A 26,135-nucleotide genomic window follows, 5' to 3' on the forward strand; every position below is an offset into this window, starting at 1 on the left:
AAACTCAAAACGAACAGAAACTAACATAAGTTAGGCTCAAAACCGCTATGCCTTCCCAAGGCCAGAACATAATTTACAATTTACTAAAAAAAATTAAATATTAAATTAGATATTAAAAATAATAGAACATAATTTACAGTTTAATATACATATACTGATATCTAGTAATCAAAATGTTAATATTATTTGATTTATTAAAGTTATAAAAGTAAAACATTTACTTGGGTGCAAAACAGGGGTTTTGCACCCAACTTATGTTAATTTCAGCTCGTTTTGAGATTGACTCGGTTAATTATTGTAATCTCTGTTCGTTTTGGGTTTCATTTATATATCAATGCTGATTTGTGGTAGTTTCACGATTGGTAGATTATTTTATTAATTCATCGCACATCCAATCAAAATTTTGAGATAACAATTTTGATCAATGTAGTTGACAGGTCCAGTAATTATGTCTTTGGGGATGTCACCCTCCCCCTCCCACCAAAGCCCTCAGGGCAAGGACTATAAGCTAAGCTATGCTAGTTGCACATTGTTAACATATAAGGTTTTTATGGATGGGGTGGTCGTATAAACTTCAGATGGGGCTTATTTAATTGGAAATGGGACGTTCTTTTGCCCTTTATAAGAGTCAAAAGTGATCGGAGGGCAACTAACATGGCTATCTCAAAATTTTGATTGGATGTGTTTGGGGAAATGGTGGGCGTGAGAGGGGTTTTAGTCGCCTTCCAATCACTTTCGACTATTAAAAAGTGCACAAGCCACTCCAATTTTCAATTCAATAAGCTCTTTTCGAAGTTTCTACGACAACTTCTTCGATACGAAGTACCCTGCTCTAAAGGAGAAAATAAATAAATAAAACATTGTGTCAAAATCGTTCTTATATGCCCCCTGGACATAACTTAAAACCCTTTCCCTGAGGGTTGTGGGGAAGTGTCCTCCTCTTTACTTAGTCCCTGTTTCTTGTCTCGTTCTCGAGTGTCCCCGTTCTTTACTTAGGCAGCGCGATCGTGCTGCCTATGATTTATACAACAACTTTCTATATAAAAGTAGAGAGGGGGCGCTACTCCGAACAGCACACCAAATATGGGCATAGAGTCCCTAGGGGAAATAGATTTCTGGGAAATTGATTGCGTAATCGATTGGGAATTTGGAACACCTGTGCTGTCAGTCATTAATCAAATTGTTTCAAGGCAAAGTTTAATAATGTCTGACAGGTACTGTCAATCATTAATAAAATTGTTTCCAGGCAAAGTTTAATAATGTCTGACAGGTACTGTCAACATTTCTCCAGGAATAGATCCAAGTCATTAATGTCTTTGCCTCGGAAACAACTCTTTTGGTCGAACTCCAAAAGATATTAATAACCAAACGCCATGGAAACAGTTCTCCAAGAAACATCTTAGCGATGAATTGTTTTAGTGCGGGAATCAGGTGTCTTATTAATTTGAAATGCGTTAGCGCAGAGATGCCAAAAACAAAAGGAACACGCTGAAATTACGTTTAGGAATTATTTGGGCGAAACCGTTTTATCTATTTTATGGGATTATTTCGGCGAAACAGTTAGAGACATTTTAAAAGAAGATTTTAGGAAAGGTTTTAGAAGAGAATTTGAGGGTCAAACTCTGTGGTCGTTATAATACACAAGTTCCATTTGAACAGTGTTGTGAGGTCCTCTACCCCAACCCCAAAGGGTTCCAATCCCTCTACCCCAACCCCGAAGGAAGCCCCGGTACTCAAAGGTCCCCCAAGCTCCCAAAGAGCCCCAGCCCCCCAAACGCCCTCCTCAGACCCTCAAAGGCCCTCCTCTGGTCCTCAAAGGGCCCCCAGACCCCCAAAGGGCCCCCCGGACCCAAAAGGCCCTCCCCCGGACCTCAAAGGTCCCCCGGGCCCGAGAAGCGCCGCGGGCCAGGAATGCGCCGCATGGGGATGCACCGCATGGGGATGCGCCACGGGTCGGGGGAAGCGCCGCAGGGGATGCGCCGCAGGGGATGCGCCGCAGGGGATGCGCCGCAGGACTGCGCCGCAGGGATGCGCCGCTTTTGCTAGAGTTCTAGTTTACTTTAATTTTAGTTAAGAGTTTGATGTTTTACCTTTGAGTTTCAGTTAGAGTTCTAGTTTAGTTTTAGTTAAGAGTTTAGAGTTTTTAGCTTAGAGTTTTTGTTGAAGTTCTAGTTTAGTTTAGTTTTAGTTAATAGTTTATAGTTTTATATTATAGTCTTATCTTAGATTTTTTGTTAGAGTTCTAATTTAGTTTAATTTTAGTTAAGAGTTTGATGTTTTACCTTTGAGTTTCAGTTAGAGTTCTAGTTTAGTTTAGTATTAGTTAAGAGTTTAGAGTTTTTAGCATAGAGTCTTATCTTATAGTTTTTGTTGAAGTTCTAGTTTAGTTTAGTTTTAGTTAATAGTTTATAGTTTTATATTATTATTAGCTTAGAGTTTTTTTTATAGTTCTATTTTATTTTATTTTTATTTTATATTTTAGAGTTTTAGCTTAGTCTTAGCTTAGAGTTTTTTCTGTTAGAGTTCTAGTTTAGTTTAACTTTAGTTAAGAGTTTGATTTTTTTACCTTTGAGTTTCAGTTAGAGTTTTAGTTTAGTTTTAGTTAAGAGTTTGGTGTTTTACCTTAGAGTATTAGCTTAGATTTTTAATTTGAGTTCTAGTTTAGTTTAGTTTTATTTAAGATTTTATAATTTTAGCTTAGAGTTTTTTTGTTAGAGTTCTAGTTTAGTTTAATTTTAGCTAAGAGTTTGATTTTTTTACCTATGAGTTTCAGTTAGAGTTATATTTTATTTTTTTTTTATTTTTTATATTTTTTAGCTTATATTTTTTGTTTTATTTATAGTTTATTTTATTTTTATTTAATATTTTATATTTTTATATTATAGTATTATCTTAGAGTTTTTGTTAGAGTTCTAGTTTAGTTTAATTTTAGTTAAGAGTTTGATGTTTTACCTTTGAGTTTCAGTTAGAGTTCTAGTTTAGTTTAGTTTTAGTTAAGAACTTAGAGTTTTTAGCTTAGAGTCTTAGCTTAGAGTTTTTGTTGAAGTTCTAGTATAGTTTAGTTTTAGTTAACAGTTTAGAGTTTTAGCTTAGAGTCTTAGCTTAGAGTTTTTGTTAGAGTTCTAGTTTATTTTAATTTTATTTTAGAGTTTAGAGTTTTAGCTTAGTCTTAGCTCAGAGTTTTTTGTTAGAGTTCTAGTTTAGTTTAATTTTAGTTAAGAGTTTGATTTTTTTACCTTTGAGTTTCAGTTAGAGTTTTAGTTTAGTTTTAGTTAAGAGTTTGATGTTTTACCTTAGAGTCTTAGCTTAGAGTTTTAATTTGAGTTCTAGTTTAGTTTAGTTTTAGTTAAGATTTTAGAATTTTATCTTAGAATTTTTTTTGTTAGAGTTCTAGTTTAGTTTAATTTTAGCTAAGAGTTTGATTTTTTTACCTATGAGTTTCAGTTAGAGTTCTAGTTTAGTTTTAGTTAAGAGTTTTTATCTTAGAGTTTTTGTTGAAGTTCTAGTTTAGTTTAGTTTTATTTAATAGTTTAGATTGTTAGATTAGATTTTTAGCTTATAGTTTTTTTTATAGTTATAGTTTATTTTAATTTTAGTTAAGAGTTTTATTTTTTACATTTTATTTTAAGTTAGAGTTCTAGTTTATTTTATTTTTAGTTAAGAATTTAGAGTTTTTAGCTTAGAGTCTTAGCTTAGAGTTTTTTTTGAAGTTCTAGTTTAGTTTAGTTTTAGTTAATAGTTTAGAGTTTTAGCTTAGAGTCTTAGCTTAGAGTTTTTGTTAGAGTTCTAGTTTATTTTAATTTTATTTTAGAGTTTAGAGTTTTAGCTTAAACTTAGCTTAGAGTTTTTTGTTAGAGTTCTAGTTTAGTTTAATTTTAGTTAAGAGTTTGATTTTTTTACCTTTGAGTTTCAGTTAGAGTTTTAGTTTAGTTTTAGTTAAGAGTTTGGTGTTTTACCTTAGAGTCTTAGCTTAGAGTTTTAATTTGAGTTCTAGTTTAGTTTAGTTTTAGTTAAGATTTTAGAATTTTAGCTTAGAGTTTTTTTGTTAGAGTTCTAGTTTAGTTTAATTTTAGCTAAGAGTTTGATTTTTATACGTATGAGTTTCAGTTAGAGTTCTAGTTTAGTTTTAGTTAAGAGTTTTGTGTTTTAACATAATGTCATAGCTTAGAGTTTTTAGTTAGAGTTATAGTTTAGTTTAGTTTTGGTTAAGAGTTTAGAAGTTTATCTTAGAGTCTAATATTAGAGTTTTTTTCTAGAGTTCTAGTTTATTTTAGTTTTAGTTAAGAGTTTATAGTTTTTGTTGAAGTTTTAGTTTATTTTACTTTTAGTTAATAGATTAGAGTTTTAGCTTAGAGTCTTAGCTTAGACTTTATGTTAGAGCTGAAGTTTAGTTTATTAATAGTTAAGAGTTTAGAGTTTTAGCATAGAGTCTTAGCTTAGAGTTTCTGTTGGAGTTCTAGTTTAGTTTACATGTAGTTAAGAGTTTAGAGTTTTATCTTAGAGACCTAGCTTAGAGTTTTAGTATAGTTTAGTTTTAGTTAAGATTTTAGAATTTTAGCTTAGAGTTTTTTTTTTTTAGAGTTCTAGTTTAGTTTAATTTTAGCTAAGAGTTTGATTTTTTACCTCTGAGTTTCAGTTAGAGTTCTAGTTTAGTTTTATTTAAGAGTTTATAGTTTTATCTTAATTTCTTAGCTTAGAGTTTTATGTTAGAGTTCGAGTTTATTTTAGTTTTGGTAAAGATTTTAGAATTTTAGCTTAGAGTTTTTTGTTAGAGTTCTAGTTTAGTTTAATTTTAGCTAAGAGTTTGATTTTTTACCTCTGAGTTTCAGTTAGAGTTCTAGTTTAGTTTTAGTTAAGAGTTTGGTGTTTTACCTTAATGTCTTAGCTTAGAGTTTTTAGTTAGAGTTCTAGTTTAGTTTAGTTATAGTTAAGAGTTTGGAGTTTTATCTTAGAGACCTAGCTTAGAATTTTAGTTTAGTTTAGTTTTAGTTAAGAGTTTAGAGTTTTAGCATAGAGTCTTAGTTTAGAGTTTTGTTAGAGTTCTAGTTTAGTTTACATGTAGTTAAGAGTTTAGAGTTTTACCTTAGAGACATAGCTTAGAATTTTAGTTTAGTTTAGTTTTTGTTAAAATTCTAGAATTTTAGCTTAGAGTCTTAGCAGAGAGTTTTTGTTAGAGTTCTAGTTTAGTTTAGTTTTAGTTAAGAGTTTAGAGTTTTAGCCTAGAGTCATATCTCAGAGTTTTTGTTAGAGTTCTAGTTTAGTTTTAGTTATGAGTTTAGAATTTTAGATTAGAATCTTAGCTTAGAGTTTTTGTTAGAGTTATAGTTTAGTTTAGTTTTAGTTAAGAGTTTAGAGTTTTTAGCTGAGAGTCATAGCCTAGAGTTTTTGTCGAAGTTCTAGTTTAGTTCAGTTTTAGTTAAGAGTTTAGAGTTTTAGCTTAGAGTCTTAGCTTAGAGTTTTGTTAGAGTTGAAGTTTATTTCAGTTTTAGTTAAGAGCTTAGAGTTTTTAGCTTAGAGTCGTAGGCTAGAGTTTTTGTTAGAGTTCTAGTTGAGTTTAGATATAGTTAAGAGTTTAGTGTTTTTATATTAGAGTCTTATTTTAAAGTTTTTTGTTGAAGTTCTAGTTTAGTTTAGAGTTTTAGCTTAGACTTAGAGTTTTAATTATAGTTCTAGTTTAGTTTAGTTTTTGTTGAGAGTTTTAGCTTAGAGTCTTAGCTTAGAGTTTTTGTTAGAGTTCTAGTTTAGTTTAGTTTTAGTTAAGAGTTTAGAGTCCTAGCTTAGAATTTTAGTTTAGTTTAGTTTTAGTTAAGAGTTTAGAGTTTTAGCATAGAGTCTAGTTGGCTTTGTTAGGTTCTAGTTTAGTTTACATGTAGTTAAGAGTTTAGAGTTTTCTAGAACATAGCTTAGAATTTTAGTTTAGTTTAGTTTTAGTTTAGATTTTAGTTCTAGTTTAGAGTTATAGAGTAGAGTTTTAGCCTAGAGTCGAGTTTAGTTTAGTTTTAGTTAAGAGTTTAGAGTTTTACCTTAGAGTCCTAGCTTAAAGTTTTCGTTAGATTTCGAGTATAGTTTAATTATAGTATAGATGTTATTATTTTACCTTTGAGTTTCAGTTAGAGGTCTATTTTAGTTTACTTATATTTAAGAGTTTAGAGTTTTAAATCTAAGTCTTATCTTAGAGTGTTAGTTATATGTCTATTTTTGTTTAGTTTTAGTTAAGAGTTTAGAATTTTATCTTAAAGTCTTAGCTCAGAGTTTTTGTTAGAGTTCTAGTTTAGTTTAATTTTATTTAAGAGTTTAGAGTTTTATCTTATAGTTTTTTTGTTAGAATTCTATTTTAATTTAATTTTATTTAAGAGTTTTATTTTTTTACATTTTATTTTAAATTATATTTATATTTTATTTTTATTTAATATTTTGATGTTTTACCTTAGAGTTTCAATTAGAGTTCTAGTTTAGTTTTAGTTAAGAGTTTGGTGTTTTACCTTAGAGTCTTAGCTTAGAGTTTTTTTTTGTTAGGGTTCTATTTTATTTTAATTTTATTTAAGAGTTTTATTTTGTACATATGAGTTTAATTTAGAGTTATAGTTTAGTTTTAGTTAAGAGTTTTGAGTTTTACACTAGAGTCGTAGATTAAAGTTTTTAGGTAGATTTGTAGTTTATTTTAATTTTGGTTAAGACTTTAGAATTTCATCTTACAGTCTCAGATTAGATGTTTTTTTTAGAGTTCTAGTTTATTTTATTTTTAGTTGATAGTTTAGTTTTTAACATAGAGTCTTAGCTTAGATTTTTCGTTGAAATTTTAGCTTATTTTAGTTTTAGTTAATAGTTTAGAGTTTTAAATTATAGTCTTATCTTAGAGTTTTTTTTAGAGTTTGAAGTTTAGTTTAGTAATAGTTAAGAGTTTGGTGTTTTACCATAGAGTCATAGCTTAGAGTTTTAGTTAGAGATCTAGTTTAGTTTAGTTTTAGTTGAGAGTTTAGAATTTTAGCTTATACTCTTAGCTTAGAGTTTTTGTTAGAGTTCTAGTTTAGTTTATTTTTAGTAAATAGTTTAGAGTTTTTTGCTTAGATTCATAAATTACAGCTTTTGTTTTATCTATATATTAGCGTAGTTTTAGTTAATAGTTTATATTTTTCTATTAGTTTCTTATCTTATAGTTTTTGTTAGAGTTATAGTTTAGTTTACATGTAGTTAAGAGTTTAGAGTTTTACCTTAGAGACATAGCTTAGAATTTTAGTTTAGTTTAGTTTTAGTTAAGATTTTAGAATTTTAGCTTAGAGTCATGGCAGAGAGTTTTTGTTAGAGTTATAGTTTAGTTTAGTTTTAATTAAGAGTTTAGAGTCTTAGCCTAGAGTCGAGTTTAGTTTTAGTTAATAGTTTATATTTTTAACTTATAGTCATAGCTTAGAATTTTCTTTAGAGTTATAGTTTATTTTAATTTTATTTAAGATTTTTATATTTTAACTTTGAGTTTCAGTTAGAGTTCTAGTTTAGTTTACTTTTAGTTAAGAGTTTAGCGTTTTACCTTGGAGTTTTAGCTTAGAGTTTTACTTAGAGTTCTAGTTTTGTTTAGTTTTAGTTAAGAGTTTAGAATTTTAGCTTAGAGTCTTAGCTCAGAGTTTTTGTTAGAGTTCTAGTTTAGTTTAATTTTATTTAAGAGTTTAGAGTTTTAGCTTAGAGTTTTTTTGTTAGACTTCTAGTTTACTTTAATTTTAGTTAAGAGTTTTATTTTTTTACCTTTGAGTTTCAATTAGAGTTCTAGTTTAGTTTTAGTTAAGAGTTTGATGTTTTACCTTAGAGTTAAAATTAGAGTTATAGTTTAGTTTTAGTTAATAGTTTGGTGTTTTACCGCAGACTCTTAGCATAGAGTTTTTTTTTTTTCTTGTTCTATTTTATTTTAATTTTGGTTAATAGTTTGATTTTGTAACTCTGAGTTTCAGTTAGAGTTATAGTTTATTTTTAGTTAAGAGTTGGGAGTTTTACCTTAGGGTCTTAGCTTAGAGTTTTTAGTTAGAGTTATAGTTTAGTTTAGTTTTGGTTGAGAATTTAGAATTTCAGCTTAGAGCCTCAGCTTAGAGTTTTTTTTTAGAGTTCTAGTTTATTTTAGTTTTAGTTAAGAGTTTAGTTTTTACCAGAGAGTCTTAGCTTAGAGTTTTTGTTGAAGTTTTAGTTTATTTTAGTTTTAGTTAATAGTTTAGAGTTTTAACTTTGAGTCTTAGCTTAGAGTTTTTGTTAGAGTTGAAGTTTAGTTTAGTAATAGTTAAGAGTTTGGTGTTTTACCATAGAGTCATAGCTTAGAGTTTTAGTTAGAGTTCTAGTTTAGTTTAGTTTTAGTTGAGAGTTTAGAATTTTAGCTTAGACTCTTAGCTTAGAGTTTTTGTTAGATTTCTAGTTAAGTTTAGTTTTAGTCAAGAGTTTAGAGTTTTTTGCTTAGATTCGTAACTTACAGCTTTTGTTGAAGCTATAGCTTAGCTTAGTTTTAGTTAAGAGTTTATAGTGTTCTCTTAGTTCTTAGCTTAGAGTTTTTGTTAGAGTTATAGTTTAGTTTAGTTTTAGTTAAGAGTTTAGTGTTTTAGCTTAGAGTATTAGCTTAGAGTTATAGTTAGAGTTGAAGTTTAGTTTAGTTATAGTTAAGAATTTAGAGTTTTTAGCTTAGAGTCGTAGTTTAGAGTTTTTGTTAGAGTTTTAGTTTAGTTTAGTTAAGAGTTTAGAGTTTTATCATAGAGTCTTATGTTAGAGTTTTTGTTGAAGTTGAAGTTTAGTTTAGTCATAGTTAAGAATTTAGAGTTTTTATCTTAGAGTCATAGCTTAGAGTTTTTGAACTTCTAGTTTAGTTTATTTAAGAGTTTAGAGTTCCACCTTAGAGTCTTAGCTTAGAATATTAATTAGAGTTGAAGTTTAGTTTACTTATAGTTAAGGGTTTAGAGTTTTAGCTTGGAGTTATAGATTAGAGTTTTAGTTTAGAGTTAGATCTTAGTTTAGTTTTAGTTAAGAGTTTAGAGTTTTACCTTAAAGTGTTAGCTTATTGTTTTATTTAGAGTTCTAGTTTAGTTTAGTTTTAGTTAAGAGTTTTGAGTTTTACCTTAAAGTCTTAGATTAGAGTTTTAGTTAGGGTTGAAGTTCCGTTTAGTTTAGTTATAGTTAAGAGTTTATAATTTTAGCTTAGAGTCTTAGCTTAGAGTTTTAGTTAGAGTTATTGTTTAGTTTAGTTTTAGTTAAGAGTTATAGCTTTAGCATAGAATCGTAGCTTAGAGATTTAGTTAGAGTTGAAGTTTAGTCCAAACTAGCATATAAAATTGACAAAATATAAGCATCAGAGTGAATAATTTTTTTTATCAACATCCTATGCCAGATAAATTGAAAAAAATTGACAGAATCTAAGTGTCAGAGTGAATAATTTTTTTTATCAACATCCATTGTTAGATGCATCGAATCAAAATTGACAAAATTTAAATATCAGAATGAATAAATGCTTTAAAAACATCCTTCATCGGATTCGTTGGTTAAAATTGGCAAAATCTAAGTATCAGTCAGATTAAATAGATCAAGTTACTAAGCTAAGAAACTAAGATAAAACTATAAACTCTTAACTAAAACTAAACTAAGCTATAGCTTCAACAAAAGCTGTAATTTATGAATCTAAGCAAAAAACTCTAAACTCTTAACTAAAACTAAACTAAACTAGAAATCTAACAAAAACTCTAAGCTAAGAGTATAAGCTAAAATTCTAAACTCTAAAATAAAACTAAACTAAGCTATAACTCTAAATAAAACTCTAAGCTATGACTATATGTTAGAACAACAAACTCTTAAATATACTAAACTAAACTTCAACTCTAGCAAAAACTCTAAGCTATGACTCTAAGCTAAAACTATAAAATATTAACAAAAACGAAAATAAACTAAAACTTCAACAAAAACTATAAGCTAATACTCAATGGTAAAAACTAAACTCTTAACTAAAACTAAAATAAACTAGAACTATAAAAAACCTCTAAGCTAAGACTCTAAGCTGAAATTCTAAATTCTTAACCAAAACTAAACTAGAACTCTAACTAAAAACTCTAAGCTAAGACTCTAAGGTAAAACTCCAAACTCTTAACTAAAACTAAACTAGAACTCTAACTGAAACTCAGAGGTACAAAATCAAACTCTTAAATAAAATTAAACTAAACTAGAACCCTAACAAAAAAAAACCTCTAATCTAAGACTCTAAGTTAAAACACCAAACTCTTAACTAAAACTAAACTAGAACTCTAACTGTAACTCTAAGGTAAAACATCAAACTCTTAACTAAAACTAAACTAGAACTCTAATTGAAACTCAAAGGTAAAAAAATAAAACTCTTAACTAAAATTAAAGTAAACTAGAAGTCTAACAAAAAAACTCTAAGCTAAAACTCTAAACTCTTAAGTAAAATCAAACTAAACTAGAACTCTAACAAAAACTCTGAGCTAAGACTCTAAGCTAAAATTCTAAACTCTTAACTAAAACTAAACAAAACTAGAACTCTAAATAAAACTCTAAGCTAAGACTCCAAGGTAAAACGCTAAACTCTTAACTAAAAGTAAACTAAACTAGAACTCTAACTGAAACTCAAAGTTAAAATATCAAATTCTTAAATAAAATTAAACTAAACTAGAACTCTAACAAAAACTCTAAAATAGGACTATAAGTAAAAAATCTAAAATATTAACTAAAACTAAACTAAACTCGACTCTAGCCTAAGACTCTAAACTCTTAACTAAAACTAAACTAAACTATAACTCTAACTAAAACTCTCTGCCATGAATCTAAGATAAAATTCTAAAATCTTAACTAAACTGAAATTCTAAGCTATGTCTCTAAGGTAAAACTCTAAACTCTTAACTACATGTAAACTAAACTAGAACTCTAACAAAACTCTAAACTAAGACTCTATGCTAAAACTCTAAACTCGTAACTAAAACTAAACTAAACTAAAATTCTAAGCTAGGACTCTAAACTCTTAACTAAAACTAAACTAAACTAGAACTCTAACACAAACTCTAAGCTAAGACTCTAAGCTAAAACTCTAAACTCTTAACTAAAACTAAATTAAACTAGAACTCTAATTAAAACTCTGAGTCTAATCTAAAACTCGAAACTAAACTAAAACTACAACAAAAAACTTCAAAATAATACTATAAGATAAAAACGCTAAAATCTTAAATATATATAAACTCAACTAGAACTCAAACAAAAACTCTAGCCTAAGACTCTAAGATAAAATATCTAATCTCTAAAATAAAAATAAAATAAACTTCAACTCTAACAAAAACTCTAAGCTAAGACTCTAAGCTAAAACTCTAAACTCTTAACTAAAACTGAACTAAACTAGAACTTCGACAAAAACTCTTGGATATGACTCTCAGATAAAAACTCTAAACTCTTAACTAAAACTAAACTAAACTATAACTCTAACAAAAACTCTAAGCTAGTATTCTAAGCTAAAATTCTAAACTCATAACTAAAACTAAACTATAACTCTAACAAAAACTCTGAGATATGACTATATGCTAAAACTCTAAACTCTTAACTAAAACTATACTAAACTAGAACTCTAACAAAAACTCTCTGCTACGACTCTAAGCTAAAATTCTAGAATTTTAACTAAAACTAAACTAAACTAAAATTCTAAGCTATGTCTCTAAGGTAAAACTCTAAACTCTTAACTACATTTAAACTAAACTATAACTCTAACAAAACTCTAAACTAAGACTCTATGCTAAAACTCTAAACTCTTAACTAAAACTAAACTAAACTAAAATCCTAAGCTAGGTCTCTAAGATAAAACTCCAAACTCTTAACTAAAACTAAAATAAACTAGAACTCTAACTAAAAACTCTAAGCTAAGACATTTAGTTAAAACACCAAACTCTTAACTAAAACTAAACTAGAACTCTAACTGAAACTCAGAGGTAAAAAATCAAACTCTGAGCTAAAATTAAACTAAACTAGAACTCTAACAAAAAAACTCTAAGATAAAATTCTAAAATCTTAAACAAAACTAAAATAAAATCGAACTCTAACATAAAACTCTAAGCTAAGACATTAAGCTTAAATTCTAAACTCTTAACTAAAACTAAACTAGAACTCTAACTGAAACTCAGAGGTAAAAAATAAAACTCTTAGCTAAAATTAAACTAAACTAGAACTCTAACAAAAAAAAACTCTAAGCTAAAATTCTAAAATCTTAAATAAAACTAAACTATACTAAAACTCTAAGCTAGGTCTCTAAGATAAGACTCTAAACTCTTAAATAAATTTAAACTAAACTAGAACTCCAACAGAAACTCTAAGCTAAGACTCTATGCTAAAACTCTAAACTATTAACTATTAATAAAATAAACTTAAGCTCTAACATAAAATTTAAGCTAAGACTCTAAGATAAAAATCTAAAATATTAACTAAAAGTAATATAAAATAAAAATAAAACAAAAAATATAAACTATTAACTAAAAATAAAATAAACTATAACTATAGAAAAAAACTCTAAGCTAAGACTCTAAGCTAAAATTCTAAACTCTTAACCAAAACTAAACTAAACTAGAACTCTAACTAAAAACTCTAAGCTATGACATTAAGGTAAAACACCAAACTCTTAACTAAAACTAAACTAGAACTCTAACTGAAACTCATAGATAAAAAAATCAAACTCTTAGCTAAAATTAAACTAAACTAGAACTCTAAAAAAAAAAATCTAAGATATAATTCTAAAATCTTAACTAAAACTAAACTAAACTAGAACTCAAATTAAAACTCTAAGCTAAGACTCTAGGGTAATACACCAAACTCTTAACAAAAACTAAACTAAACCTCTAGCTGAAACTCAATGGTAAAAAAATAAAACTCTTAACTAAAATTAAAATAAACTAGAACTCTAACAAAAAAAAACTCTAAGCTAAGTTTAAGCTAAAACTCTAAACTCTAAAATAAAATAAAAATAAACTAGAACTCTAACAAAAACTCTAAGCTAAGACTCTAAGCTAAAACTCTAAACTATTAACTAAAACTAAACTAAACTAGAACTTCAACAAAAACTCTAAGCTAAGACTCTAAGATAAAAACTATAAATTATTAAATAAAGATAAAATAAAATATAACTATAAATGAAAATAAAATGTAAAACATAAAACTATTAAATAAAATTAAACTAAACTAGAACTCTAACAAAAACTATAAGCTAAGACTATAAGCTAAAACTCTAAACTATTAACTAAAACTAAACTAAACTAGAACTTCAATAAAAACTCTAAGCTAAAAACTCTAAACTCTTAACTAAAACTAAACTAGAACTCTAACTGAAACCCATAGGTAAAAAAATCAAACTCTTAGCTAAAATTAAACAAAACTATAACTCTAACAAAAAAAACTCTAAGATAAAATTCTAAAATCTTAACTAAAACTAAACTAAACTAGAACTCAAATTAAAACTCTAATCTAATACTCTAACGTAAAACATCAAACTCTTAACTAAAACTAAACTAAAAATCTAACTGAAACTCAAAGGTAAAAAAATCAAACTCTTAACTAAAATTAAACTAAACTAGAACTCTAACAAAAAAACTCTAAGCTAAGACTAAGCTAAAACTCTAAACTCTAAAATAAAATTAAAATAAACTAGAACTCTAACAAAAACTCTAAGCTAAGACTCTAAGCTAAAACTCTAAACTATTAACTAAAACTAAACTAAACTAGAAATACAACAAAAACTCTAAGCTAATACTCTAAGATAAAAACTCTAAATTCTTAAGTAAAACTAAACTTAACTAGAACTCTAACTGAGACTCAAAGGTAAGTCATCAAACTCTTAACTAAAATTAAACTAAATTAGAACTCTAACAAAAACTCTAAGCTAAGACTCTAAGCTAAAACTCTAAACTATTAACTAAAACTAAACTAAACTATAACTTCAAAAAAAACTCTAATCTAAAAACAATAAATTCTTAACTAAAACTAAACAAGAACTCTAACTGAAACTCAAAGGTAAAACATCAAACACTTAACTAAAATTAAAGTAAACTAGAACTCTAAGAAAAAGCGGCGTATCCCTGCGGCGCATCCCTGCGGCGCCTTCCTGCGGTGCATCCCATGCGGCGCTTCCCCCGACCCGCGGCGCATCCCCCTGCTGAGCATCCCCATTTGGCCCTTTCCGGGCCCGCTGCGCTTCTCGGTCCTGGGGGACCTGTGAGGACCGGCGGAGGGCCTTTGGGGTCCGGGGGGCTCGTTGGGGGTTCGGGGACCCTTTGCGGACCCGGAGAGGGCATTTGAGGGTCTGCGGAGGGCGTTTGGGGGGCTGGGGCTCTTTGGGAGCTTGGGGGACCTTTGAGTACCGGGGGCTTTCTTCAGGGTTGGGGTAGAGGGATTGGAACCCTTTGGGGTTGGGGTAGAGGACCTCACAACACTGTTCAAATGGAACTTGTGTATTATAACGACCACAGAGTTTGACCCTCAAATTCTCTTCTAAAACCTTTCCTCAAATCTTCTTTTAAAATGTCTCTAACTGTTTCGCCGAAATAATCCCATAAAATGGATAAAACGGTTTCGCCCAAATAATCCCTAAACGTAATTTCAGCGTGTTCCTTTTGTTTTTGGCATCTCTGCGCTAACGCATTTCAAATTAATAAGACACCTGATTCCCGCGCTAAAACAATTCATCGCTAAGATGTTTCTTGGAGAACTGTTTCCATGGCGTTTGGTTATTAATATCTTTTGGAGTTCGACCAAAAGAGTTGTTTCCGAGGCAAAGACATTAATAACTTGGATCTATTCTTGGAGAAATGTTGACAGTACCTGTCAGACATTATTAAACTTTGCCCGGAAACAATTTGATTAATGATTGACAGTACCTGTCAGACATTATCAAACTTTGCCCGGAAACAATTTGATTAATGACTGACAGCACAGGTGTTCCAAATTCCCAATCGATTACGCAATCAATTTCCCAGAAATCCATTTCCCCTAGGGACTCTATGCCCATATTTGGTGTGCTGTTCGGAGTAGTGCCCCCCTCTCTACTTATAAACCTTATATGTCCCCAGGGCATAACTTACAACCCTTGCACTGAGGGCTCTGAGGAGGTTATCATCCTAAAAGACCTAATTTCCAGAACCTTCAACTACGTTGAAAAAAATAGATATCTCAAAATCTTGATTGGATGTGTTTTGGAAAATGGTGGGCGTGAGAGGGGGTTAGTTGCTATCCAATCACTTTCAACTATTATAAAAGGCACTAGCACTTTAAATTTCCATTTGAATGAACCCTTTTGCAGTTTCTACGACAACGCTTTCAATAAAAACTTTATATGCCCCAGGGCATAACTTACAACCCTTGCCTTGAGGGCTGTGGGGGAGGGGTTGTCATCCTTAAAGACCTAATTTCCAAAACTTTCAACTACGTTGAATAAAATGGTTATCTAAAAATTTTTATTGAATGTGTTTGGGGAAAAGGTGAACGTGAGGGGGTGGTTAGTTGCCCTCAAATCACTTTCGACTATTAAAAAGGGTACTATCCCTTTGGATTTCAAATCAAATGAGCCCTTTTTCAAGTTTCTACGACAAAGATTTCAATAAAAACCTTATATGCCCCAAGGGTATAACTTATAATCCTTACCCTGAGGGTTTTGGGGGAGTGTCCTCCTCAAAAATATATTTTCTCTCTAGAAATCAACTACACTGAACAAAATGGCTATCTCAAAATTTTTATTGGATGTGTTTTGGGGAATGATGGGCTTAGGGGGGGGCTAGTTACCCTCCAATCACTTTCGACTATTAAAAAGGGTACTAGCCCTTTCAATTTCCAATCGAATGAGACTTTTTTGAAGTTTCTATGACAACACCTTCTATGAAAACCTTATATTCCCCCAGGGCATAACTTACAACCCTTACCCTGAGGGCTGTGGGAGAGTGTCCTTCTCAAAAACATATTTTATATCTGGAAATCAACTACGCTGAACAAAATGGCTATCTCAAAATTTGATTGGATGTGTTTGGGGAACTGATGGGTGTGGAGGGGGGCTAGTTGCCCTCCGATCACTTTCGACTATTAAAAAGTGCACTAGCTCTTTGAATTTCCAATCGAATGAGCCTTTTCGAAGTTTCTACGACAACGCATTCTATAAAAACCTCATATGCCCCCAGGGCATAGCTTAAAACCCTTTTCGTGAGGGTTGTTGGGGAGGGTTCTCCTCAATAACATATTTTCTATCTGAAAATCAACTGCGCCGAACAAAATAGTTATCTAAAAATTCTTAGTGGATGTGTTAGGGGAAGTGATGGGCGGGGGGGGGGGGTAGTTGCCCTCTCATCACTTTCGACTATTAAAAAAGGCACTAGAACTCTCAATTTCCAATCGAATGAGCCCCTTTTGAAGTTTCTACGATGACCCCTTCCATATAAAGTGCCCAGCTCTAAAGGAAAAAAAAATAGTACATTGTGCCAACATCGTTCTTATATACCCTCAGGACATAACTTAAAACCATAAACAATAAGTAGAACAACAGGGAAATTTTTATACAAGACAGTGGAACGCCTCCACTGTCTTGCGTTCCACTGTCTTGTATAAAAATTTCTCTGTTGTTCTACTTATTGTTTATGATGGAAAGGCAGTGTGGTCTTCGTCGCTATTTGCGTCTAACTTAAAACCCTTGCCCCGAGGGCTATGGGGGAGTGTCCTCTTCAGAAAAATATTTTCTATCTAGTAATAAACTAGGCTGAACAAAATGGCTATCTCAAAATTTTGATTGGGAGTGTCTGGGGGACTGATAAGCGGGGGGGGGGCTAGCTGCCCTCCAATTACTTTCGACTATTGAAAAAGGCACTAGCCCTTTGAATTTCCAATCGAATGAGCGTTTTTTGAAGTTTCTACGACAACGCCTCCTATAAAAACCTTATATGCCCCCATGGCATAACTTAAAACCCTTGCACTGAGGGTTGTGGGGGAGTGTCCTCCTCAAAAATATATTTTCTATCTGGAAATCAGCTACGCTGAAAAAAATGGTTATCTCAACATTTTGATTGGATTTGTTTGGAGGAATGATGAGCGCGGGGGGGGGGCTAGTTGCCCTCCAATCACTTTCGACTATTTAAAAGGGTACTAGCCCTATGGATTTCCAATCGACTGAGCCTGTTTTAAAGTTTTTACGACAACGCCTTCTATAATAACCTTATATGCCCCCATTACATAACTTAGAACCCTTGCCCTGAGGGTTGTGGGGGAGTGCCCTCCTCAAAAACATATTTTCTATCTGGAAATCAACTACGCTGAACAAAATGGCTATCTCAAAAAAAAATTTTATGCGTTTGGGGGAATGATGGGCTTGGGGGGGTCTAGTTGCCCTCCAATCACTTTCGACTATTAAAAAGGGCACTACAACTCTCAATTTCCAATTGAATGAGCCCCTTTTGAAGTTTCTACGACGACCCCTTCCATATGAAGTGTCCCGCTCTAAAGGAAAAAAATAATACAAAGTACATTATGCCATCATCGTACTTATATGCCCTCAGGGCTAACTTAAAACCCTTATCCCGAGGGTTGTGGGGGAATTTCCTCCGCAAAAACATATTTTCTATGTGAAAATCAACTACGCTGAACAAAATGGCTATCTCAAAATTTTGATTGGATGTGTTTGGGGGAATGCGTGGCGTGTGGGGGGGGGGCTAGTTGCCCTCCAATCCATTTCGACTATTAAAAAGGGCACTAGCACTCCAATTTCCAATCGAATGAGCCCTTTTCGAAGTTTCTACAACAACTCCTTCGATACGAAGTGCCCGGCTGAAAGAAAAAAATTGTGCCCACATCGTTCTTTACTTAGGGAGCGCTAACGCGCTGCCTCTGACAAAATGTCCCGCCTTCCAATCACTTTCGACTATTAAAAAGGGCACTAGCCCTTTTAGTTTCCAATCAATGAGCCTTTTTTGAGTTTCTACGACAATGCTTTCTATAAACACCTTATATGCCCCCAGGGCATAAATTACAACCCTTGTCCTGAGGGCTGTGAGGGGGTTATCATCCTCAAAGACCTAATTTCCAGAACTTTCAACTACGTTGAACAAAATGGCAATCTCAAAATTTTGGTTGCATGTATTTGGGGAAATGATGGCCGTGAGAGGGGCGTTAGTTGCTCTACCATCATTTTGAACTATTAAAAAAGGAACTAGCCCTTTCAGTTTCCAATCGAATGATCCCTTTTGAAGTTTCTACGACAACGCTTTCAATAAAAATCTTTTATACCCCAGGGCATAACTTACAATCCTTTCCCTGAGGACCGGAGGGGGGGTGTCATCCTCAAAGTCCTAATTTTCAGAACTTTCAACTACGTTGAAGAAAATTGCTATTTGAAAATTTTGATTGAATGAGTTTGGGGAAATGGTGGGCGTGAGGTTAGTTGCCCTCCAATCACTTCCGACTATAAAAAAGGCACTAGCCCTTTCAATTTCCAATCGAATGAGCTCTTTTTGAAGTTTCTATGAAAACGCTTTCTATAAAAACCTTACATGCCCCAGGGCATAATTTGCGACCCTTTCCCTGAGGGCTATGAGGGGGTTGTCATCCTCAAAGACGAATATCCGGACCTTTCAAGTACGTTGAACAAAATAGTTATTTCAAAATTTTGATTTTATGTGTTTGGGGAAATGGTAGGCGTAAGACGGGGGTTACTTGCCCTCCAATCACTTTCGACTATCACCAAGGGCACTAGTAGTTTCAATTTCCAATCTAATGATCCCTTTTTGAAGTTTCTACGACAACGCGTTCTATAAGAACCTTATATGCCCCAGGGCATGACTTACAACCCTTGCCCTGAGGGATATAGATAGGTGGTCATCCTCAAAGTCCTAATTTACAGACCTTTCAACTACGTTGAATAAAATGGCTATCTCAAAATTTTGATTGGATATACTTGGGGAAAAGGTGGGCATGAGAGGGGGGTTAGTTGCCCTCCAATCACTTTCTACCTTAAAAAGGGCACTAGCCCTTTGAATTTCCAATCGAATGATTCCTTTTTGAAGTTTCTACGATAAAGCTTTCTATCAAATGAGCCCTTTTTGAAATTTCTACGACAACACTTCCTATAAAAACCTTATATGCCCCCAGGGCATAACTTACATCCTTGCCCTGAGGGCTGTGGGGAGATTGTCATACTCAAAGACCTAATCTCCACAACTTTCAACTAAGTTGAACAAAATGGCTATCTAAAAACTTTGATTGGATGTGTTTGGGGAAAAGATGGGCGTGAGAGGGGGATTAGTTGCCCTCCAATCACTTTACACCATAAAAAGGGCACTATCCCTTTGAATTTCCGATCGAATAAGCCCTTTTTTAAGCTTTTACGAAAAGCTTTCTACGAAAACCTTATATACCCACAGGGCATAACTTACAACCCTTGTCCTGAGGGCTGTGGGGGAGTGTTCTCCTCAATAACATAATTTTTATCTGTAATTCAACTACGCTGAACAAAATGGTCATCTAAAAATTTTGATTGGATGTGTTTTGGGAAATGCTGGGCGTGGAAGGGGTGTTAGATGCCTTCCAATCACTTTCGACTATTAAAAAGGGCACTAGCCATCCAATTTCCAATCGAATGAACCCTTTTCGAAGTTTCTACGATAACTCCTTCATTACGAAGTGCCCTGGTCCAAATAAATGAAACGTTGTGCCAACATCGTTCTTTACTTAGACAGCGCGATTGCGCTGCCTATGATAAATTCTACTTGTAAAAAAGGGGAAATTGAATATTTTACTATCCTTACCCTGGGAGCTGTGGGGGAAGAAGCATAGTAGCTAGACCTTTTTACCGTTTTGAACAAAATTACTTTCAAAATTTTGATCAGTTGTGAGGGGAGGGAGCATAAAAAAGGGCAAGGGGGAACATTCCCCTCAAAATTCTGGCTTCACCTTACTGCCCCTGTCCTTTTCAGATACACCCAAAATAAATAATTTCCCCTTTTGATAAATTCTATACTTAAACGACAGGTAAATTGCATAATTTACTATCCTTGCCCCGGGGCAAAGGGGACATGAAAGTCAAACAAGTATAGCTATTCGACATTTTTACTAGTTTGAGCAAAATGACAATTCTAAAATTTCGATTAGTGTTGAGTAGAGGAGAAACCTCAAAAGAGAAAAGAGGGGTGAGGGGGGCTACCCTAAAATCATTCTTAAACATCTCTTCAACATACTTCAACATAATTTTCAATTTGATACCCTCAGTTGTTCTTCAGATATTTCTGATGTTTCCTTTTCATATTTTGCAAGCACATAGAGATTTTTAATTATGTTCGGCATCCCTCTCAACATTTTCTTAAAGTTTCATCTTAATACCCTAAGCCTTTTTGGAGACTTAGAATCGAACGTCCCCTCTTTTCCAATAAAAATCCTTATATGTTAACAATGGGGAAATTGCATCGCCTATTACCCTTGATAGCATACTGGGGGGAAGTTTTTTTATCCCAGAGGCATATTTATTTGACTTTTGAACTATTTTTTAACAAAATGGAAATCTTTAATCCTTATGTGATGCATTTGGGGAACCAGAGGGGGGGGGGGGTTCTGATTGCTCTTCGATCACTTTTGACCCTTATTAAGGGCACGAAAACTTTCAATTTCCAATCAAAGCTTATATGACCGCCCCTTAGAGTTTATATGTACAAACCTTATATGTTAACAATGAGCAACCTGCACAACTTACAGCCCTAGCCCTGAATGCTGGGTTTCAACTCCAGAATCATAGTTATAAAGCCTTTGGACTATTTTGAAATAGCTATCTCAAAATTTTATCCGGGTGCATTTGGGGGAAAAGTTCGTGGGGGGAAGGGCAAGTTGCCTTTTGATCACTTTGGACTCTTAAAAAGGGAACTAGAACTTTCGATTTAAAATCGAATGCGTCCTCTCCAAGCTTTATATTACCCCCCCCCCTTCTACTATTAGTTGACACCGGTTTTGCCTATTAGGAAGGAGTTTCAAACCTATTAAAAACATAACAAGTGACGTACCGTTCAAAAATAAACAAAACCCAATAATCTGTAGATTCAAGATTCTTTTTTCAGAATTTTTAATCTCTTGTTTTTCAATAAATGCCAGCGTTCACTTCCCCCAGTGCCTGTGTTTTCATGATGCTTGTCATTGTACTCCGTGAAACCCATTTTCAGTAGCCCATGTTTGACGCCTAGTGGGCCTTATTCATCTTTGGTTTTCGGGATTTACTTTTGAGCGAGAAGCTTAAAAGCTGGGAAATTGAACATTTAAAGACTCGCTACAGGTGAAAAAGCCTTTTCAGGATGTCTGCTTTGATTTTCAGAAGACTCTTTTAAGTGTTTAAAGCCGATGTTACGTATTTTTTTTTCTGGCAAAGTTTAAATTTTACACCAAAAGTAAAGAAGAATACTGCATTTTTGTTTCAAGACGGCTTTAACCTTATAGCTCTTAATGCTCTGCTTGCTAAATTTAAGTACAAGTCAACTTGTTTTCTAACAGCTTCATTGCATATATAGCCCATCACATATTGTCATATAGCATGCTCGAAAATCTTAAGCTCTTAGCCTAGGAGAAGGGATTGTTAAATACTTAAAAACAATGAGTAAAACTGCATTTTCTTTAGTTTGAAATTCAAGTTTCACACCTCAAAGTCTTCTTCAGCCAAAGTTTTTGTTTGTTTACTAACCAATCCTTGTTTTATTCTCCCTTTTCTTCGTTAAAGCTGAATAATCTAAACTGATGGTGTAAGATTGAAACCACATAATTAATTCTCCAACAACCAAACCGAACCAAAATCATCAAATCACTACAAAAACATGTGCCAAATAGACAGATCTGTGGCGCATTGCCATACCGATGGTATCAGCTGCTTGTTGGTGCGCCGCTGAATTTTCTTTCTACGCCAGCGCATCTTTCATTGGTAGACATCGCCGATAAATCGGCGTGGCGTCTATCTGTCCCAGTTCTCCAAGAACAACTTCTCAAACAACAAAGCCGTTGAATGGGAATGAGTATTATTTTTAAAGACCTATGAAACTAGCCTAAAGAGTGGGAAGACTGGGGAGGGATTAGTCTGTGTTATACATGAAATAAATTCTGTTCGTTTTAAATTTTAATATTCCTCCTTACTCTCCAGTTGAAAAGACTTACTTTTATTTAATTCGCAGTTACGACTAGGGGTCTGTTGCAAATACGTCAATATGAACACAGCCTAAAACGCAATTGATTTAAAGTTGAAAAGCATGGCTGAAATTAAGTTAGCCGACATAGTAAGTAGAACAAACTCTGCATTTTTTTATTAACCTGCATGTTGTAGGCCTAGTGTCGAAATAAGGTTGGCAAAAAATACCTTTTAGTTCCAGTAACAGGGCTCTTTCTGATGAAATTCTAGATGAGGGGATTTTCTTATGTCTTGACAAGTAATTGATTTAGGAGCCTTAAGCTTTCAAGAATGGATAATCAATGTATAGTCTAGCCTATGAAGCTTCATAACTGACTTAAGGACAAGGTAAACATACTAGTCCTACTTGATTCCTTTGTATTGCCATTTCCAAATATAATAGGCCTAGTCAACTCACTTGCAAATGCAACCTCTCCCTGAAAACCCCAGGTGTAGTCCTGATAATGTTCTCCATTAGGCTGGGCCATGGGCACCCACATGGGGGGGGGCTCCAGCCTCCCCATTGGCTGAATGATTCTGCCTTATCTTTTATATTTTTGTTTTGAGATTTCTATTAGCCTATACACCATTGGAAGTGTCAATTAGACCAGGTAAGCCCCCCTAAAATTCAGCTTATGGGCACCCATTGGCTGGGCTAGTCTACTTTGATCTAGTCATATGTTATAACCTTGCTCCTAAGCTAACTCCTAAGCATATTCTGAGTCTAGAATTTATCCATTTGCATGATTGAGTGCATAATTTAGTTTTGAAATGATTTAGGCTCTGTTTTATTTGGAATTTTATTTGAAATGGTTATAAATGTTTTAAAAGTCCAGCCCTTTTAATTCCATCTGCTTTGCAACAAAGAAAAAGTTTGCCAGGGACTGAGGAAGGGGCAGCCACCCTCTTATGCAGAATTACTCACATTTGTTTTAATGTTGCTCCTTACTTTTGGTTGAAAAAACTGTTTTTTTTAAATTTAATACATAATCAAGAAATAATTGATAATAAATACCTTTCAATATTTCTTCTGAATTTTTATCATCAATTTTCTTGCTTTGGCCTGTTTCTTCCTTGCACCATATATGCAGCGTTACCAGATGTCTGGTTAAAAATTGCACTGCCATAAAAGTGAAAATACACCAAAAGCACAATTTTGCTAGTGAAAATATGCTGAATGAACCCCAAAAATGTGCTGATTTGAAAAAATCAATGCACAACTGCCTTAAAAAACTGCCAAAATGGCACAAATGTGCCCTATATGGCAACTTCAGAACCACCACAAGAAAATCACAGAACAGTAAGCTCAAAAAATCAAAGATAAGCTTCAATTGTTTTGGTTGACAGTGTTTCCAAGGATCCCAAAAACCTCCCTTTCCACTGCTGATGTTCCTCTATCTGAGTGGTATTCTTTCTATGGGGCCAAAGTCTCTTCACCAGACCACCAACTTGAACAAAAATATGCTGAAGAGCTTGACCAATTTTGCATGCATTCTCTGACTCTGATTTTATGGTCTCTGTAATGTCTATGACTGATGCTATTGTCTGCCTTAAGCCAAAGCTGTTACAAGGCATGAATAGAGTTCATACTCTTCATATAAAAGTGCAGGGCCACCAAAAACAGTGGTCATGCACTTTTAGAATATCTCATGCTACTGCTGCAGATGATTTTTATTCAAGGCTTGGTTCTGTCAATATTCTGCATGGCAGATCTTTCTCCTATTCAAAAATAAATAAATAAAAAACTCAATTTAATGCACATATTTCAGGCCCATGACTGTATTAACCAGTTTATGCAAACTTTGGGAACTACTGTTCATAAAAGAGCTTGAAGATAAATATTGCACACCTCCACATTAATTTGGCTTTTAGCATGGCATTGGATTTGTAGATGCCCTTGCAGTTCTTGCTAATGCTCTGCTTGATGCTTTTTGTAAAGATAGTTCACTTGCCTTGGTGAGTTATGATGTTTGCCATGCCTTTGACTCTGTAATGCACCAACTTATCTTTTTAAGGGCTGTTAAAAGAGGAGTCAAACTGGTTATTAACAGATCTCAAAGGGATATATATATATATATATATACATATATATATAAATATATATATATATATATATATATATATATATATATATATATATATATATATATATATATATATATATATATATATATATATATATGTATATATATATATATGTATATATATGCTAAGCTAGGAGTCCATCTTAAAATCCCTCCTAAACAAGACAAAATGGCAAGGCCACTGGATAGAACTGTACCAGTTAAAAGAGATGCCAGGGAAGGTGCAATTGGCTCACCTTGCTATTTCAATAACTATGTCCTCATAACTCTGGACCAGTGTTAGATCTCTTGTATCCTTTCTGGCCTCAATTTCTCAGTCACTTATGCTGATAACATTTTTAACATCAGCCAAACTTTGGACAAAAATTTCTAGAACTTTCCAAAAAGTGCAAGTAGAATAGCCTACTTAATATCTGGTTATGAATTTAATGCTGAAAGGTCTGACATGCTTTTTAACTGGAAAGGCACTTCCTCATAAAAAGTGTACTTGGGAATTCAAAGATCTACCCTTTTGACCAAATTGTTTACCTTGGTATTCCTATTGGTAATACCATTTCTCACACTCATCATCTCCTAACAGATGGCATCAAAAACCATGCTTCCATAGTCTCTGCTAAGCTTTCTTTCAATTGCCATTATCTTGCAATGCTGTACAACACTGTTGCTCTCCCCCACATCCTCAACATTGCACCCTTCTGTAAGATTCTTACTAATGCTAATAAATTGAAAATCTGCCCTACTTTCTTCAGTTTCACAGAATACCTACTGAGTTATCCTGTTTGGACATGCAGTTCAAATCTCATCAGTAGTCTGTGCATAGCAGATCTTACTATAGCCATTACTAAACTTATGAAAAAACACAATCAAAAGATTTCAAGACATGCTTGGAGCCAGCTTCTTCAACTCTAGTTATGTTGTCATAGTTGTATGGTGATATTTTACTTTTGTTTTGTTTTCATTTTTTTCCCTTTGTAGTGCTTCATCATCTTCTTTTTGTATAAAGATGGGTTTTCAATAAATAATAATAATAATAAATGATAGAATGAAGCAGGACTCCCTATTCTGATTACTATAAACATCATGCATATTATGAATTAAGGATTTCATTGTTTAGCATTTTCTTTTAGATTACCTTAAATCACAATTGCCATCAAGATTGAGCTGAGGACCAGGAAGAAGGTCCTCAGTAATTTCTTTAGTACAGTTCAACATACTCAGTGAAATCACCTCAAAAGTGAATTGTAGCACTAATTTAGTACCTCTACACCATCCAGGTAAGATATTTGATGCTGGATCAATGGTTGTTTTCTTCAAGCATATTTAGCACAAGAAACATGTTGCACAAGAGCAAAACTGCTCTTATAAAGTTTCAGGACCATGTCAACACAAAGCTATGTAGTCGTGGAGGAAAACCCAAACTTGTCAAAGTCAATGGAAAAAAGGCAACAAAAACTGGCAGAGAAGGTCCTTGGTAATTTCTATTGTTCATTATATTCAATCAAGTTTCCCTATTCCCAAAACAACATGGTTTCAGCTCTAATAATATGTGAGAAATCAAGTTATAAATTCCAAATTTTTGAAAGTCCTCAGAAAAAGAAAAGCAAAGGCAGATAAATTTTCTGGTCCTGATGGATTAGACGCTAAGTGGATTAAAATAGAGACAAAGGGATGGCAGAACAACTTATTTATTTTATTTAACTTTTCAATACCATAAAGAAAAGTCTCCACTGGTGGAAGGCGGAAGAAAATATAATAAGAAAAGGAAAAGAAGGTAACAAAGCATCAAAACTAATAAAGGGAGGCTGTAAAGAACAAAGAATAACAAAATCATCAGCCTATCAAAAATCATTGCTGTCAAAACGATTTCAATGAGATGTTTGTACCCTGAGCTTTAGAAT

General features: G+C 32.7%; 1 protein-coding gene across 1 annotated transcript in view; it reads left to right on the top strand.

Moving 5' to 3' along the window:
• The first annotated feature begins 22,142 nt into the window (after positions 1-22,142).
• Smyd5 (SET and MYND domain containing, class 5) overlaps positions 22,143-26,135 on the top strand; it is a 58,278-nt gene continuing 54,285 nt past the window's right edge. Inside the window, exon 1 of the mRNA XM_089087743.1 lies at positions 22,143-22,262. Within this exon, the coding sequence (XP_088943869.1) occupies positions 22,236-22,262 (27 nt within the window). The 5' untranslated portion in view covers positions 22,143-22,235. The remainder of the gene's footprint in view (positions 22,263-26,135) is intronic.

The sequence above is a fragment of the Artemia sp. Qi Xiang Cuo genome, chromosome 4 (genome assembly GCF_049724085.1).
Source record: "Artemia sp. Qi Xiang Cuo chromosome 4, ASM4972408v1, whole genome shotgun sequence".
Classification (NCBI taxonomy): domain Eukaryota; kingdom Metazoa; phylum Arthropoda; class Branchiopoda; order Anostraca; family Artemiidae; genus Artemia; species Artemia sp. Qi Xiang Cuo.